Source organism: Mobula birostris, chromosome 3 (genome assembly GCF_030028105.1).
Source record: "Mobula birostris isolate sMobBir1 chromosome 3, sMobBir1.hap1, whole genome shotgun sequence".
Lineage (NCBI taxonomy): Eukaryota > Metazoa > Chordata > Chondrichthyes > Myliobatiformes > Myliobatidae > Mobula > Mobula birostris.
The window spans coordinates 124,150,526-124,169,718 of record NC_092372.1 but is presented as its reverse complement, the minus strand read 5'-3'; the positions used below and the strand labels follow the sequence as shown (position 1 = coordinate 124,169,718).

The 19,193-nt window shown below is 43.8% G+C and overlaps 1 protein-coding gene across 3 annotated transcripts in view; it reads right to left on the bottom strand.

Annotated features, from left to right (window-relative positions):
* Window positions 1-17,429, bottom strand: part of LOC140195263 (uncharacterized) — a 53,701-nt gene extending 36,272 nt beyond the window's left edge. The window contains exon 1 of one of the 3 annotated variants that reach the window (XM_072253322.1): window positions 17,320-17,429. Coding sequence is in view for 2 of the 3 variants with exons in the window: in XM_072253323.1 (XP_072109424.1) it covers window positions 16,361-16,419 (59 nt within the window). In the remaining variant the exon portion in view is untranslated. Of the gene's footprint in view, window positions 1-16,360; window positions 17,118-17,319 lie in introns of those variants that run through there. The other 2 variants (XM_072253323.1, XM_072253320.1) reach the window with 2 other exon arrangements.
* Window positions 17,430-19,193: the final 1,764 nt, after the last annotated feature.

The window sequence follows — 19,193 nt, the reverse complement described above, 5'->3', positions numbered from 1 at the left end:
CTGCTCTACACTCCTTATACCCATGACTGTGCGGCTAGGCATAGCTCTATAAAATTGCTGATGATGCAACTTTTGCTGTAAGAATTTCAGATGGTGACGAAAGCATGTACAGGAGTGAGATATACTAGTTAGTTGAGTGGTGTTGTAGCAACAACCTTGCATTCAATGTCAGCAATACCACAGAGCTGATTGTGGACTTGAGAAAGGGTAAGACAAGGGAACACAAATCCTCATAGAGGGATCAGAAGTGGACAGAGTAAGGAATTTCAAGTTCCTGGGTGTCAATATCTCTGAGGACCTAATCTGGACACAACATATTGATGGAACCACAAGGAAGGCAAGACTGCTGCTATATTTCATTAGGAGCTTGAGAAGATCTGGGTTGTCAACTGAAAAACTTCTACAAATATACAGTGGAGAGCATTCTGCTATGGGGGGGCGGGTGGGGTTGGGGCTACTGCACAAGGTCAAAGTGAAGTTGCAGAAACTTGTATAATTAAGGCAGCTCCATCATGGGTGCTAGTCTCTGTGGCCTCTTCAAGGAGCGGTGCCTTAGGAAGGCAGTGCCCATCATTAAGGACACCCACCACCCAGAACATGCCCTCTTCTCATTGTTACCATTGGGACGGAGGTACAGAAGACTGAAGGCACACTCTCAGCGATTCAGGAACAGCTTCTTCCCCTCTGACATCCAATTTCTAAGTGGACATTGAACCCTTGAACACTACCTCCTACTTTCTATGCCTTTGCACTAATTAATTAACTTAACTAATACATATATATAGATAGATAGAAACTGTAATACAGTTTTTTCTCTATATTTATGTATTGTATTGTACTGCTGCCGAAAAGTTAATAAAATTCACTAATATGCCGGTGATTTTGATTCTTTGTAATTGTATTGAAATATTGGGGCTGAATGGGCCGTGCCTAGTGCACACGCCACACGGCTGTCCCGCAAAGCCTCCAACGTCTCCCGCTCCGCTGTGGCAGTCCACCTCGCGTCCCAGAGGTAAGATGCCCAACCGGCTGGCTGAGGACAGACTCGAACCCTCGACTCTCCGTTCCGCCTGCCCCCTCGCCAGCCCAGGGGATTTAAAATCGAGCGTCAGGGGTACGTCATCCCCTCCTCTCCACTCAACCGCAGCCACGACCCTCTACGTCATCCCCACCCTCTTTCCCGGTCCTCCAACCACGGCAGCTCCAGCCACGTCACAGGCTCAAACGCCTCGGCTCTGACCTTGGCCCCGCCCTTTGCATTGACGTCACCCAGGGGCGGGGACCTGCCCGCCGCCCGCGGGCGAAGGCAGGCGCTCCCATTTTGTCTGGGAAAACATCTTTTCCCCCCCCGACAGCCTCACCCAATTTTAAGCCGGCGGCTGCTAACAAATGAATATTGCTATGAATCATCCGGAATCCAGGCCGTGCAGGAAGAAAATAATGACTGTATAAAGTGTGATATTGACGTCAATCGGAACCAAGGTGAAAATCAAATGTTCAACAAGAGAGTCCATCACTTCTGCAGTCAACACGACGAGTATTCCAGTTCACGTAAAAAAATACGTTACGCAAGCTGTTCTATTCCATTATCAGGGATCTCCACCACCCAGGCCATGCTCTCTTCTTGTTGCTGCCATCAGGAATTTGCTACAAGAGCCTCCGGGCCCACGCCGCCGGGTTCAGGAACAGTTCTTACCCCTCAACCACTGGCTCTTGAACCAAACGGGGTAACTTCACCCGCCCCATCACTCAAATGTTCCCACAACTACTCTTCATGTTCTCCATATTTATTGCTTATTTATTTATTATTATTTATTTTTTATAATTTTTGTATTTGCAGTTTTTGTCTTTTGCACATAGCTTGTTTGATGGGTGTGGTCTTTCACTGATTCTATTCTGGGTCATGTATTTACCGTGAATGCCCACAAGAAAATGAATCTCATTTTGTATAGTGATAATAAGTTAACTTTGAAATGCATCACAAGCTCTCACAATATCAAACAAAATGTTGGGTTTTATGAAAGGCACTGTCAACACATTGTAATGTTGCCCTGGATCCCAGTCATGCTGAATCTACTGTGGGTGATGTTACAAGTTTTTCAACTCATCTCCACATAAAATTCACTACAGGCTCCTGCAGGCCAGGGCCACCAGACTCAAAAGCAATGACTTCTCCTAAGCCGTTAGACTGATTAGCACCTCCACCCTCTGTACTTAGCGCCACTTTATGTACACATTTACGTCTATGTATTAAAGACAAACTTGTGTATTAATATTTATTGTTTTATTATGCTTATTGTATTCTCAATGTTGCGTTGGATCTGAAGTAACAATCACTTCTTTCTTGATTACATTCATGTTCTAAAGACTGGCAATAAACAATCTTCATAGTGGAACCTTCTATTTCTACAGATGTACCCTGGAGAGTATACTGGCTGGTTGCATCGCTGTCTGGTATGGAGGGACCACCACACAGGATCAGAAAAAGCTGCAGAGTTGCAAATTCAACCAGCTCCACCATGGACACTAGCCTTCCCAGCATTGAGAACAACTTCAAAAGGCCATACCTCAAAAAGGTGGCATTCATCATTAAGGACTCCCAGCACCCATGACATTGCTACCATCAGGGGCCTGAAAGCACACACTCAACGTTTCAGGAACATTTTCGTCCCCTCTGCCATCAGATTTCTGAATCAATGTACACCATTTCAGTATTTTTCCCCATTCTTTTTGCATTGCTTATTTAATTTAATTTTTCTTTGTTTATACTTCTGTAATTTACAGTTTTTATTGTCATTTATTGCAAAGTACTACTGCAAAAAACAACAAATTTCATGACATATGCCAATGATATTAAGCCTGATTATGAAAAAAAAATAGACTGGTATACTAAAGTCAGCAGAGGTTAGTTAAAAGGAAATCACACTGTTTTTCAAAATTAACCAAATACCTTGATACTTAAATAAAGCCTGAGACAGTTCAAAGTTAAGGCACATTAGATTTGATTATCTTTGTCACAAGTACACCACAACATAGTGAAATGCATCACTTGCACCAACGACCACAGTCCAAGGATGTGCCTGCAAGTGTCACTGTGCCTCTGGCGCCAACATAGAATTCCCACAATTTGGAATGTTGGGGGAGAACAGCAGCACCAGAGGAAACCCCCATGTCATGGAAAGAATGTACAAACTCTTTACAGAAAGCGGGAGGAATTCAATCCAGGTCATTGGGGTCTGTAGTGTTGCGCTATCTGCTATGCTACAGTACCTCCCTTGTGAACTCCCTTTGGAGGCATCTTGAAGCACTGGAGAAACATCACACGGGATTAAAAGGGGAAAAATAGTTAAAGGATAAAGAAATGGAAAGCAGAAGTGAACAGTTTATTAGACTGGAGGGAAATTAGTGGTGGTAATCCCCAGAGGTTAGTGTCAGGATAATTTCTGACACACATCACTAATTTGGAGGAACGAGGCAAATGACAGAATTTCAAGATGTTCACATGACATATTACAGTAGGTCATTTGTAAGCAGATGAAATGGGAAGTCACACACCTAAAATTTAAAACAAAAAAGTTACATACTTTTAAGAGACTCTTAGATTGATACATGGAGCTTAGAAAAATAGAGGTAGGGAAATCCTAGGCAGCTTCTAGAGTAGGTTACCTGGTTGGCAGAACATTGTAGGCTGAAGGGCCTGTAATGTGCTGTAGATTTTCTATGTTCTACTCAGTGTCCACTTAGGTACACCTGCTCATTAATGCAAATATCTAATCAGCCAATCATGTGGCAGTAAATCAACACATAAAAGCATGCAGACTTGGTCATGAGATTCAGTCTTTGTTCAGACCTAACATCAGAGTGGGGAAGAAATGCAATCTAAGTGACTTAGACTGTGGAATATTTGTTGGTGCCAGATGGGGTGGTGTGAGTATCTCAGAAACTCCTGGGAAGTTCATGCAGAATAGTCTCTCGAGTTTATGGAGAATGATAAAAACAAAAAACATCAAGTGAGTGGCAGTTCTGTCGGTGAAAATGCCTTGATATGAGAGAGGTCAGAGGAGAATAGCCAAAGTAGTTTAATCTGACAGTAATTCAAATAACCACGCATTGCAACAGTGACATACACAGAAGCATCTCATTCACTGAACCTTAAAGTGAATGCGCTACAGCAGCAGAAGCCCATGACCATACCCTCAGTGGCTACTTTATTAGATACAGGAGGTACCTAATAAAGTGGCCACTGAGTTTATCTCTAGACCACAACACATGGGAGAATTAGGCCATTTAGCCCATCAAGTCTGCTCTGCCATCCTATCATGGCTTTACAGTTTTGAAATTTCTGTCAGTTTAGTTTACACCTTTATTCCTTCTATCAAAGTGCATGACCATACAATTCCCTATATTATATTGCTATTTGCCATTTCTTTGCCTATTCTCCCAATCTGTCTGTCCTTCTGCACACAGTTTTCTCAGCAATATTTGTTCTTCATCTACTGTCCATGAAGCCATCATTTCCATCAACCAAATCATTTACATATAACATGAAAAGAAGCAGTCCCAACACCAACCCCTGTGGAACACCAATAGACACCTGTAGCCAACCAGAAGAGGCTTCCTTCATTTTCAACTCTTAGCCTTCTGTCAGTCATCCAATCTTCTATCCATTCTAGTTTCTTTCCTGTAATACCATGGGCTCTTAGCTTGTTAAGCAGCCTAATGTGTTGCACCTTGTTAAAGGTCTTCTGAAAATCCAAGCAAGTAGCATCCTTTGTCAATCTTGCCTGGTATTTCCTCAAAGAATTCAAATAGATTTGTCAGGCAAGATTTCTCCTTAGGGAAACCATGCTGATTTTGGCCCATTTTATCATGTGCCTCTAAGTACCCTGAACCCTCATCCTTAATAATAGACTTCAACATCTTCCCATCTACTGAAGTCAGGCTATTTGACTTAGAATTTCCTTTCTTCCGCCTCCCTCCCTTTTTAGAGTGGAGTAACATTTGAAATTTCCCAGTCCTCTAGAACCATTCCAGGATCCAGCGATTCTTAAAAGATCATTACTAATGCCTCCACAATCTCTTCAGCTGCTTCATTCAGAACCCTGGGGTATTGTCTATCTGGTCCAGCTAAGGTATCTACAATACTTTCAGATTTTTCAGCTTCCCAAGCATCTTCTCCTTAGTAATAGCAACTATACTCACTTCTGTTCCCTGACACACTTGTAGTGTCTTCCACAGTGCAGACAAATGCAAAATATTTATTAAATTCTTCCACCATTTCTGTCTCCCATTAGTACCTCTCCAGTGTCATTTTCCAGTAGTCAGATATCCACTCTCACCTCTCTTTGACTCTTTATATGTTTGCAAAAAACTTTTGGTATCCTCTTTTATATTATTGGCTAGCTTCCCTCCATTGTTCATCTTTAAATTAGGAATAATTTAAATAACACTAATAATAAACAGACGGACTTCTGCTGTGCTCTGAGGGTTTTGGATTCCCCATCTACCAACCAGGCAGTGCACTATTAACACAGGAGATTATGCAGATGCTGGAAATCCAGAATAACACACGTGCAAAGTGCCAGAGGAGCTCAGCAGGTCAGGCAGTAACTATGGAAGGGCATTCCAGGCCGAGACCCTTCAGTAAGCAGCATCTATCTCACAAAAAAAAAGGATTGTAGTAAGGTACAAAGCTTGCATAGTCCTTTTTGAAACTGGGCATGCTCTGATTAATTAACTTCAAAAAGAAAAATCAAATAAAAATACTACAGATGTCTGAAAGCTGAAATATAGAAAATGGCAAAAAAACACCCAGCAGGCTGGGAAGTGAGAAACGAAGTTAACCCATCAGGTGAAACCAGACTTAGCGTTTTCTGATAGTCACAGTTCAAAGTAAATTTATTATCAAAGTACATATATGTCACATATACTACCCTGAGAATCATTTCCTTGCAGGTCTTCACAGTAGAACAAAGAAATACAACAGAAGCAATGAAAATTGCACACAAAGACAACTAACATACAATGGACAAACTCTGCCAATAAATAAATGCTGAGAACACAAGTTGTAGAATACTTGAAAGTAAGTGCATAAATTTGGAATCAGTTCAGTGTTGAAGTTAGTGAATCATAAACACAAGAGTTTCTGCAGATGCGGGAAATCCAGAGCAACACACACAAAATCCTGGAGGAACTCAGCAGGTCAGTCAGCATCTACGGAAAGGAACAAAGGTCTTGATGAAGGGTCTCAAGCCTGAAACATCGACTGTTTATTCCTCTCCTCAGATGCTGCCCAACCTAAGTTCCTCCAGCATTTTGAAAGTACTGCCCAGAATTTCACATAAGACCATAAGATATAGGAGCAGAACTATGATATTTGTCCTAATGAGTCTGCTTCTGCCATTTCATCACGGCTGATCCATTTTTTCTCTCAGTCCCAATCTCCTGCCTTCCCCCCAAACCTTCTCATGCCCTGACCAATCAAGAATTTACCAAATTCTGTTTTAAATATACATAAAGACGTGGCCACCAGAGCCGCTTGTGGCGATGAATTCCACAGATTCATCACTCTCTGGCTAAAGAAATTCCTCCTCATCTCTGTTCTTGAAGGATGCCCTCTATTCTGAGGCTATGTCGTCTGGACTTAAGACTCCCCCACCATAGGAAACATCCCTTCCACATCCACTCTATCAAAGCCTTTCAATATTCGACAGGTTTCAAATAGGTCACCCTTCATTCTTCTGAATTCTAGTGAATACAGGCCCAGAGCCATCAGACACTCTTCATACGACAAGCCATTTAATCCTGGAATCATTTTCATGAACCTCCTTTAAATTTTATCCAGTGTCAGCACATTCTTTTCAAGATAAAGGGCTCAGAACTGCTTACAATACTCCAAGTAAGGTCTCACCAGTGCTTTATAAAGTTTCAACATTACATCCTTGCTTTTATGTTCTAGTCCTCTTGAAATGAATGCTAACATCACATTTACCTTCCTCACCACGGACTCAACTTGCAATTGAACTTTTAGGGAATCCTACACAAGGACTCCTAAGACCCTTTGCATATCAAATTTTTGAATTTTCTCTCCATTTGGAAAATAGTCTGCCCTTTCATTTCTTCTACCAAAGTGCATGTCCTTCTGTAGCCTCTCTACTTCATCAAAACTACCTGCCCCTCACCTATCTTCGTATCAGCTGAAAACTTTGCAACAAAACCATCAATTCTGTCATCCAAATAATTGATGTATAATGCAAAAAGAAATGGTCACAACACAGAACACCGTGGAAGACCACTAGTCACTGGGAGTCAACCTTCATTCCCACACATTGCCTCCTGCCGATAGTCACTGGTTTATCCATGCTAGTATATTTCCTGTAATACCATGGGCTCTTAACTTGTTAAGCAGCCTCATCTGTGGCACTTTGTCCATGGCCTTATGAAAATCCAAGTACACAACATCAACTGATTCACCTTTGTCTATCCTGCTTGTTATTACTTCAAAGAATTCTATTAGATTTGTCAGACAGGATTTTCCCAGGAAAACCATGCTGATTTTGGCCCATTTTATCATGTACTGTACCTCAAAGTAGCCCAAAACCACATCCTTAACGATCGAGTCCAACATCTTCCCAACCACTGAGGTCAGACTAACTGGGCTATAGTTTCCTATCTTCTGCCTCTCAATCTTCTTGAAAAGTGAGTGAGATTTGCAATTTTCCAGTCTTCCAGAACCATTCTTGAACAATCATTACTAATGCCTCCACAACCTCTTCGGCCACTTCTTTCAGAACCCTGGAGTGTACACCATCTGGTCCAGGTGACTTATCTACCCTAAGACCTTCCAGTTTATTTTGTTAATGACTTTTAATTGTTTTCTGTTGATTATTTGAAAGCTTCCCACTTCTCCAACTTCCCACTAATTTTTGCTCTATTATATACCCTTTCCTTGGCTTTTATGTTGGCTTTGACTTCCTTTGTTAGCCATGGTTGTGTCGTCTTGCCTTTAGGATGTATATACTTCTTCTTCTTTGGGATGTATATATCCCATGTTTTCCAAACTCCTTCCAGAAATTCCAGCCATCGCTGCTCTGCTGTCATCCCTGTCAGTGTTCTTTTCCAATCATTTTGGCCAACTCCTCTCTCATGCCTCTGTAATTCCCGTTACTCCACTGTAATACTGATACACTTGACTTTAGCTTCTTTCTCAACTTTCAGGGTGAATTCGATCATATTATGATCACTTGCCCTGAAGGGTTCTATTACCTCAAGGTCTCCAATCAATTTCGGTTCATTACATAACACCCAATCTAGAATAGCTGATCCCCTATAGGGGCTCAATGATGAACTGCTCTATAAATACCCCTTTTTGGGATCCAGCACCAATCTGATTTTCCCAATCTACCAGCATGTTGAAATCCCCCAAGACTATTGTAACATTGCCTCTTTGGCATGCATTTTCCAACTTCCGTTGTAATTTATAGACCGCATCTTTACTACGTTTTTCGGGGGGTGGAGGTCTGTATATAATTCCCATCATGGTCATTTTAACCTCACAGTTCCTTAGCTCTACTCACAATGATTCAACACAGTCCGATCCCATGTCACCTCTTTCTAACTATTTGGTTTCATTTTTTTGAAACCAACAGAGCCATGCCACACTCTCTGCCTACCTGCCTGTTCTTTCAATGTAATATTTTTCCTTGGACTTTCAGCTCCCAGCTATAATCTCCTTTCAGCTATGATTCAGTGATGCTCACAGCATCATACATCCCATCTGTGACAGTGTTGCAAGTTCATCTACCTTTTTCCGTATACTGCTCACATTCAAATATAACACCTTCAAGTCCTGTATTCATCCTTTTCAATTTTGTCTGCTTTTACATTGCAACTCATCTCACTAACTACAATTTTGCCCTATCATCAGCTTCTCCTTGCTGGGTGTCTCACTCCATATCGCCTCTGTTTGCAAACCAACCATCTCATCCTCAGCACTTTCACTCTGGTTCCCATCCCCGGCCAAATTAGCTTAAACAGTCCCGAACAACTCCAGCAAAGCTGCCTGTGAGGATATTGAACCCCCTTGGGTTCAGGTGCTACTCCTCCATTTTGTACAGTTCATACCTTGCCCAGAAGAGATCCCAATGATCCACAAATCTGAACCCAATTTCCCTGCATCAGTTCCTCAGCCACGCAGTCAACTGCCAAATCATCCTATTCTTATACTTACTGGTATGTGATATGGGCAGCAATCTAGAGATTACTACCCTGGAGGACCACATTTTGCTTTTAAAATTATGGAACTTTGTCTTAGCATTGACATTCAAAGCATCAGTAAATGCCTGTATGTTCAAGACTAACTACCTGGCCTTTGAGCTGGCCGTCCTTCATTTACATACGGCAGGTAACGTGCTCCAAGGATTGGATGCCACAGCCTGATGGATATAATCAGCTTTTAGGTCTTGCTGACATTGAGTGAGATGTCATATTTGTGGCAGGTTTGAGGAGCATTTGTATATTACCAAAGAACTTGCAAATTTCTACAGATTATTGTGGGGATCATTCTAATTGGCTGCATGAGCGTCTGGTACGGAGGGACCACTGCACAAGGTTGGTAAAAGCTGCAGAAAGTTGTAAACTCAGCCAGCTCCATCATGGTCACGAGCCTCCCCAGTATGGAGAAGATGCCACCTGTCATTAAGGACTCATTACCCAGGACATGCCCTCTTCTAATTGCCACCATCAGGGAGGAAGTACAGGAGCCTGAAGACACACACTCATTTCAAGATCATCATCTTCCCCTCTGCCATCGGATCGCTGAAGGGAATGAGGCCAGTATTTATTCCTCTTTTTGATATACACAAGTAATTTATAGTTTTAATTAAGCATTGCACACTACAGCTGCCAAGTCTCACGACATACAGCGGCATGCAAAAGTTTGGGCACCCCTAGTCAAAATTTCTGTTACTGTGAATAGTTCAGTGAGTAGAAGATGAACTGATCTCCAAAAGTTAAAGATGAAACATTCTTTTCAACATTTTAAGATTAGTGTATCATTTCTGTTTTGTACAATTTTAGAGTGAAAAAAAGGAAAGGCGCACCATGCAAAAGTTTGGGCACCCCAAGAGATTTGAGCTCTCAGATAACTTTTACCAAGGTCTCAGACCTTAATTAGCTTGTTAGGGCTATGGCTTGTTCACAGTCACCATTAGGAAAGGCCAGGTGATGCAAATTTCAAAGCTTTATAAATACCGTGACTCCTCAAACCTTGTCCCAACAATCAGCAGCCATGGGCTCCTCTAAGCAGCTGCCTAGCACTCTGAAAATTAAAATAAATGATGCCCACAAAGCAGGAGAAGCCTATAAGAAGATAGCAAAGGGTTTTCAGGTAGCTGTTTCCTCAGTTTGTAATGTAAATAAGAAATGGCAGTTAACAGGAATGGTGGAGGTCAAGTTGAGGTCTGGAAGACCAAGAAAACTTTCTGAGAGAACTGCTGGTAGGATTGCTAGAAAGGCAAATCAAGACCCCCGTTTGACTGCAAAAGACCTTCAGGAAGATTTAGCAGACTCTGGAGTGGTGGTGCACTGTTCTACTGTGCAGCGACACCTGCACAAATATGACCTTCATGGAAGAGTCATCAGAAGAAAACCTTTCCTGCGTCCTCACCACAAAATTCAGTGTCAGAAGTTTGCAAAGAAATATCTAAACAAGCCTGATGCATTTTGGAAACAAGTCCTGTGTACTGATGAAGTTAAAATAGAACTTTTTGGCCTCAATGAGCAAAGGTATGTTTGGAGAAAACAGGGTGCAGACTTTCATGAAAAGAACACCTCTCCAACTGTTAAGCATAGGGGCAGATCGATCATGCTTTGGGCTTGTGTTGCAGCCAGTGGCACAGGGAATATTTCACTGGTAGAGGGAAGAATGAATTCTGTTAAATACCAGCAAATTCTGGAAGCAAACATCACACCGTCTGTAAAAAAGCTGAAGATGAAAAGGGGCTGGCTTCTACAACAGGATAATGATCCTAAACACACCTCAAAATCCACAATGGACTACCTCAAGAGGCGCAAGCTGAAGGTTTTGCCATGGCCTCCACAGTCCCCCGACCTAAACATCATCGAAAATCTGTGGACAGACCTCAAAAGAGCAGTGCATGCAAGATGGCCCAAGAATCTCACAGAACTAGAAGCCCTTTGCAAGGAAGAATGGGTGAAAATCCCCCAAACAAGAATTGAAAGACTCTTAGCTGGCTACAAAAAGTGTTTACAAGTTGTGATACTTGTCAAAGGGGGTGTTACTAAGTACTGCCATGCAGGGTACCCGAACTTTTGCTTCAGGCCCTTTTCCTTTTTTGTTATTTTGAAACTGTAAAAGATGGAAATAAAAAAAGTAATCTTGCTTAAAATATTAAAGAAATGTGTCATCTTTAACTTTATACCTTTTGGAAATCAGGTCATCTTTTACTCGCTTAGCTATTCACAGTAACAGAAATTTTGACCGGGGTGCCCAAACTTTTGCATGCCACTGTATACGCCCTTCAGATTCATTAGCTTTTGGGCATTCACAGTAAGTGTAAGAAACACAATAAAATCAACAAAAAAACGCACCCAAACAGGATGGACTAACAACGAATGCAGAAAACACAATAAACTGGGAAAATATGAAAAAGAAGAAAGGAAATAATAATAATAAATAAACAAAAATATAAAGAACATGAGATGAAGAATACTTGAAAGTGATTCCAGAGGGTGTGGGAACAGTTCAGTGATGGGGTGAGTGAAGTTATCCCCCTCTGGTTCATGAGCCCGATGGTTGAGGGTCAATAACTACTCTGAACCTGGTGATGAGGGTCCTGATGCCCCTGTACCTTCTTTCTAATAGCAGGAGCGAGAAGAGAGCAAGGCCTGGATAGTGGGGGTCCTTGACTATGGATGCTGCTCATCTCCGGCAGCACTTCGTGTAGAGGTACACAGTGGTAGGGAGTGTGTTTGGAGAGACGGGGGGGGGGGGGGGGGGGGGAGACAACGCTTTAGGCTTAACTCGAGATGGACTGTATCCACTACTTTTTGTAGGCTTTTCCCTTCAAAGACATTGCTGTTTCCATACCAGGTCGTGATGCAACGGGTGAATATACTCTGCATCAGACATCTGTTGAAGTTTGGCAAAGTTTTAGATGAGATGCTGAATCTTTGCAAACTGCGTTTGTAAATTGTACCGTTAATACCAAGGTGTCCCAGCTGAGAAATCATTAGGCCACGTTTTTAGTCGGTGTGCTGACCGAGGAAACATACAAGGGGGAAGAATGGAGGCCTTGGTCCCGGATGACCAATAAATTAAAGACTCTTCTGTGCCTTCTTCATGATAGCACCTACGTGCTGGGCCCAGGATCTGAAATGATAACACCGTGGAATTTACAGTTGCTGACCCTCTCCACCTGTTTCCCCGATGAGGTCTGGCTCACTGTATGCTAGTGATATTAGACCCGATTCTGTGTCTGACGTTGGCAGATTTGAGTGCCCGAGTATTGATTGCAATTATAAAGACAAAGGCTGCAGATGCTGAAATCCGGAGCAAGACAAGGTGTGGGAGGAACTTAACGGGTCCGGCATCCGTGAGGCAGGTGGGCGTTTGCCGTCTCGTGTGATAAGGTAGAGCGGTGTTGGACTGATAACTGCACGCCAAAGGTCGCAGGAAGGAGTCTCGGCTGGAAACGATGGCTGTTTGACATTTCGATAGATGCTCCTGTTCTGCTGAGTTCCTCCGAGTGTGAGAGACACTCTGGATCTGCAGAACCTCCTGTGTGTAGGAAGGAATTGCAGCTCCTCGGGGTAAAGTCCGACATCAAAAGATCGAGGGTTGGAGGAAAAGTTATCATTGCCTAGGCCTGGAAACTCCCTCGAGACACTTCCTCCGCCTTCCGTCTTCACGAAGTGCCCGGCCAGGCGGTACATTGCGTGTTTTATTTTGGAACAGTTGTGTTATTGTATTGGCCTATAAATCATATCTAGGTGTGAGATTACATGAGATACTGAGAATGCCGATTAGAATTGCTTATTTAAGTGTGTTTAGGTGAGTATTCTTGGTTGCCTTTTGGTACGAGACCCAGACACCACCTTTAAATTTCAGACTGCCCGCTGGTCTGTAAAAGTGACGGAGCCGCTGCCCCATATGACTATCTTTGGGTGACAAGCGGGTGTTTAATGTTCTCAAGGCCCACGAAAAAAGGTCTCAACAGCAGGCATAGCTCAGTTCAACACGAATGTCCAACCTGGGCCCCGTCTGGTGCCGCTCTCCAAACGCGGCAGAAGGCAGGGCAGTGGGCTACGCAGCGCTTGTTAACTCGGCCGAAATCGGAAGTAAACTTCCTCAGACAAAACAAGAACAAAAATCTCCTACTCCCGCTTAAAGTTGAAGGTCATGTATGCTGATTTACTAAATTGTTGACACTTCAGGTAATTGGTTTAATTATGTGCCTACCTTTAGCTGATCGACATTCTAGGCGGAGCGGCCTATGAACGGTAACGAGAGATCAGCTCTCCAAACTACCCACCGCAGTCCTGATATCATCCTGCAATTTCAGCATTTAAGAAACTTGGATGGGAGCATATGGAAGGATATGATCCGGCTGCGGGTAGATTAACAGTTCGGCACGGAGTAGATAGGCCGAAGGGCCCGTTTCTGCGGCTGTCGTGCTCTGAATATCAGCGTCAGGGAAAGGAATAAGCAGCGACGCACTGACTGTAGACCTTTCGACATATGCCGAATGGCTTCTGCTCCTGTCTTACGGTCTTATAGGAGCAGAATTAGGCCATTAAGCCCTTCGCTCTATCCCAACTGTACTTTCCCCTCTCAGCCACGGCCGCTCGCTTCCGCTCTGCGCTCGCTGGCTCCCGGCCACCTATACAGAGTAAATGGATGGCCAGATGACATCGCCTGCCATTAGCACAACTGTCAACCCATTTCCCCTATAGCCTCGAGTTACTCAAAATTTAAATCTCCCCACTCCTCTGCACGCAATCCGCTCATCCCCGAGGCCCCTCTGTCAGACCGTAGAAACAGTCTTAAGGAGTTATTTTCAAACACATTATAAACCATCAGATGCACTTCTCGTTCGTTTTTCTACAGCAATACTTCAAAGAAATCGTTAATTGTTATATTTTCAAAGTTGAAAGCAAATTTATTGTCATAGTACGTATATGTTACAATATATAATCAAGATTAATTCCCTTTACAGCAATTACAAAACACAACAGATTCAACGAACAACCGCACTAAACAGAGGCAGACAAGTCAGACAGAATTACAACTAGTCCCGGGTGTTGTTTCAAATTAGCAGAAAATTCTGATGCCCGCCCGATGGTTCTTTAATTCAGTCTCACTGAGGAGGTAATTGGAGTGAAGAATCGATCACAGCCACCAGCAAAAGGTATTGCATCCAGTGAGTGAATACCTGGATGCCATCATGCACCGTTACCAAATATAATCTGATTTTGATCAATCGAAACTTCTCCCTGCCTCAGTAAAACAGTTATCATCTCAGAACCGCACCCCCCCCACCTCCCAAGGGGTAGACGATACAAAAGCCCGAAATCGCGCAGCATCACGCTCGAAGGCACCTTCCACCCCGCTGTTACAAGGCAGCTGAAAAGTCCCCTGCTGTGTAAAATGGATTCTGAACTTCAGAATCAACCGCGGGATGGCCTTCCACCTTACATTCTCCGTGCATTACACCTTCTTCTGCACTGTTGTCGTTTACCCTTGTCCCACCTCAATACACGGTCAGAGTGATATGTATTGAAGGTATGCAAGACAAGCTTTTTATTGTACCTCGGAACACGCGACCAGTTTCAAAAATCAAAGTAATTTTATTGTCAAAGTACATATATGTCAACAAATACAACCCATGAGATTCATTTTCTTGCGGGCATTCACGATAATCACAAGAAACACAACAGAATCAATGAAAGTCCGCACCCAACAAGATGGACACACAACAATGCGCAAAAGTCAACAAACTGCAAATATAACATAATAAATAAACAAGCAATAAGTATCGAGAACATGACATGAAAAATACTTGAAAGTGAGTACATAGCTTATGGGAACAGTTTAGTGATGGGGTGAATGAAGTTATCCCTTCTCGTTCAAAGGGGGTAATAGCTCGTGTTGTCGTCTCATTTTCTATCTGCAGTTTCCTGCAGCACAAGTTATTACGGGGAACTCTGATGGTTATGTTGTGTCAGCATATCTGCGGAAGGCTTACACCTCCTACTTCACTCGCTGAGAGGAAAGATCCTGCCAACCAGGTCACCAATCGGCCCTCCCATCTACGCTTGTTCGGTATTGTGCAATTGGACGAGCCTGCTGAGCGGAACGCAGGGCACATAAAAGGAGCCAATGATTGCGTGGCAACGTGATGAAGTCACCGTGTTACTATCGGATAACCCGCTACAGCGCCATCGCCGGCCAATGACTCGGACTGGCAGGGTTTCAGTTAAGTTCCCTGACAAGACCGCCAGAAACCCGTATCACATTCACGCTTCAATTGCAGCTCCGTGCCACGTTCAGCGGGCAGCATGGGCCATGGAATCGAACTGATTCTCGCTCGGCCCACACCGAGCTGCTCCGTTCACCGACCTCCTCGCAGCCCGTGGCGGGAGGAGTGGAAAATAGGCGACAGGAGGGCACTGCGCCATCGGTGCCGTTACAGGATTGTGCCTCGCCGGCAAATGACGCTGTTGAAAACTGGTCCGGAGGGTGGAGGACTGACCCCTCAACTGTATTGCTCACAATAGCAAGACCCTCACGTCATGTTGCCTAGTACAGTAATCCCTACACATCTTTAACTTGATCAGGCTCAAAAGCTCACAGCGCCGATTTAAAGAGCTCCACGAGCATACTTCACTCCCAGTAACCTTTCCTAATCACTCCAGGGATAACTGGACCAGAAAACATTCGACATTTTCACCCGAGAGCCCTTCATTATCTCCCCCCCCCCAACACCCCAACAATTTTTAATTTTCATCACATTCAAAAGAAACCACGAATTTTAACTCATTTACGCGACTCGCAACTTTTTAAACAGGCTGGGAAAGATACATGATTATCTACGCCCAACATACTCCTGATTCACGATTTCGACATCACTCTAGGAAGGATTTGGCTTCCAGTGTACACCTTTGGAACAAAGGTTTTCTGGTGTATATCAGAGTCGACCATTTGCCATCTGGAAATACGTTATTTTAGACTCAGGTTGCTTTTCAAGTCGCAATTGAAACTATCAGAGGAAAAAAAGAGCCTCGAAACAGACCAGTTTGGCAGTTTTTAAAGAGACTGAAATTATTCTAACGTACTTACCACTGACTATTGCCCGAAGTGTCTGTACTCTGTAATAAAATGGGTTGGACGTTGTTCATGTTGAAAACTGAATGAGGTGCCTCTCCCGAGCCCTCGGATAGATAATCTTGTTTCCCCGGAGGGACAGAGGCGTTTGTGGTTCTTTCTGTGTCCCCCTACACAACCCAGCCGGATGAAGCCGGAGTCCTTGACTCGTTGCCCAATTCTTCCCGTCGCCAGAAATCAGCCCGGAAGCGCCACCCGCCGGCGGCGGCCGGAATGACGCCTCGCTCCCACAATCCTCGGTAGCCGGCACAAAATGGTGGCAGGTTGAGACAGCTCCCTCCCTTTGACAACACCAAGACCTCAACTCCCTAACAGACTCGTGGCTCTTCGCCCTAGAGGAGAAAGGCAGCGGGCTAACAGGCCGGCGAGCCAACGAAATGCACGCCCTTCAACTCTTAGCTGCCTGTGCTCCTTAAAAGAAAACAAACTTAATTGATTTAACCTCTAAAAGCAGCAGGAGGTGACGTTTAAGTCAATAAAGGTCTGGTAGGTGGAATAAAGCGCCCCTCTGAAGGAAGTCGCGCCGCCTTGTAGTTTCCCAGTGTCCACCCCAACGGCCAGCGGCTTCACGCAACAGCCACACGGGCAGCACGCACGGACGCTCGCGCCATCCGCCGGCTCTGATTGGCCCGCGGATGAACCCTCACCCGCCGGCCACCACCAATCGGCAGCAGCCCCACTCCCTCCGCGCCACCGCTCGGCAAGAGCGTCAACTGCCTCGGTCTCCTTTTCCCCCTCTATCTGTCACCGCCTGTCAATCAAACACAAGCACCCGCCCTGCTCAACGGCAACCCGCCACGGTAACTGCTTTCAACTGAAATACGTTAATCGAAGCTCTTAATTTTAAATAGGTTGCAAGCATCACAGATTTCAATGCCCTTTGTATTTTACGTGCATGTCCAAGTTTTACTTACTGATTTTCCGTGCATTTTACTTTAAAACAGTTTTAAAGAATTCGTAACGGCTTTCAGTGACGTAGCAGAAAAGTTTGATTTAACAGAAGCACCGCCCTTGAAAGTAATCGTAATTAGTTTCCTAACCCCCCAGATATACAAAATCTGACTTTTGTTTATTTGAAAACACACTTTGTTATATTTCGGATGGGGAAAAAACGCTGCGTTCGTCTGTAATAATCTGTAAGATATTAAGTTCAGTTGTCGTTTGCAGTACGCAGTGTCCTGCATTTGAAAATTGTATTTCACAGCCACAGTGTGACGTTTTCTGGTGGCCTGTTGGTCTGCTGACGTTAACCAGAAGATTAACCAGATTGACGGAAAATAAGCAATTACGAACATTTACCGAACACGCTAATTGCTACAACCGGTTTCTGTACTTTTCTAGGTTCTAGTTATTTAAAAAGCTTCATGGTGCCTTAATTCTCGGAGCTCTGCTCCCTCACCCCATGCGTGGGTATTGCGGTCGTCTTTATCATGTCTATAGTTGAAAAGCCCACATCCTGTACTATTTATGAAATGCAAGATTTTACACTGAGCTCTGGGCTTACTTTAGCTCTGTAGGTTTATACATTTCCGGATGTTTAGCTGAACTCCCACCATCTGTCGGCAAGACACAAATGGCCTTGCTGTATCTATGGTCTTCATTTGAAGGGTCAGAGGATTAAATGTCTATCCGATTCCCTCACGGGGGCCGGTATGATTTTCAATAAAATGTACAGGCCGCACCAGGAGCACTGGATACAATAGGCAACCCCAACAGATGCGCTGAAGTGTTACCTGGCCTGGAAGAACTGTTTGGGGCCTGGAGCGGAGGTGAGGGAGGAGGTGAATGTGTTCGTGAGCAGTTCTCTCGCTTGCTGGGATAAATGCCAGGTGAGCAATTAGTGGGTATTAAAGGAGAAAGGAACCTCGGAGGGCGAGATCCCTGCGGAAAGCCGGTGGGGGCTGGGGGGGGGGGTGGATAAGGATGTGTTTGATGGTAGGAGCCCGTTGATGATGACTGTTTTACACCTATGCATTAATTTAGTATGTATCTGTATCTTAACCCCTGTGTGTGCTATTGTTTCAAAATATCAAAGTGCATAACGTCACCCTGAGATTCAACTCCCTGCGAGCATTCGCAGAAATACGAAGAACCACAATAGCAATAAGGCTGATCAACACCACCAACTACTAAATCCACCAATACTTTATTACTTCCCGTCAGTCACCTTATATACTGCTTGGCGTCTCTTTATTATCAATCTATGTATATAAATTACCTTATGTATTTATATTTATTGTGTTTTTGTGTAATTTTATTGTGTTTTTAATGCTGCATCGGGTCCGGAGTAACATTTGTTCTCCTTTACACTTGAGTGCTGGAAATGGCATTAAACAATCCTGAATTTGAATTTGTTTGAGTGTGTGTGTGCGCGCGCGCATGTGGTTGTGCATGTTCTGTCCTTTTCAATGAGTAGCTGAGACTGCTCCCTGATCAAAATGGGCCTAGAAGCCATTTTGCTTTGTTCCTGTGCATCCTCAAGCGACCAACACAATGGTTATGAATGAGGTGGGTTGAGTAATTAATAACAAATAAATCAGTCCAGATGAAAGTTCTCAACCAGAAGTATCGACTATTCACTTCCGTCCACATATACTGCCCCAACTGCTGAGTTCTTCCGGCATTTTGGCGTGTTCTGCTTGCTCCAGATTCCAGCATCTCTTGTCAACAAATACAACCAGAGGCCACGTTATTAGGTACACCTGTACCTAATACAAATATCTAATCAGCCAATCATGTGGAGGCAACTCAATACACACAATAATGCAGACATGGTCAAAAGGTTCAC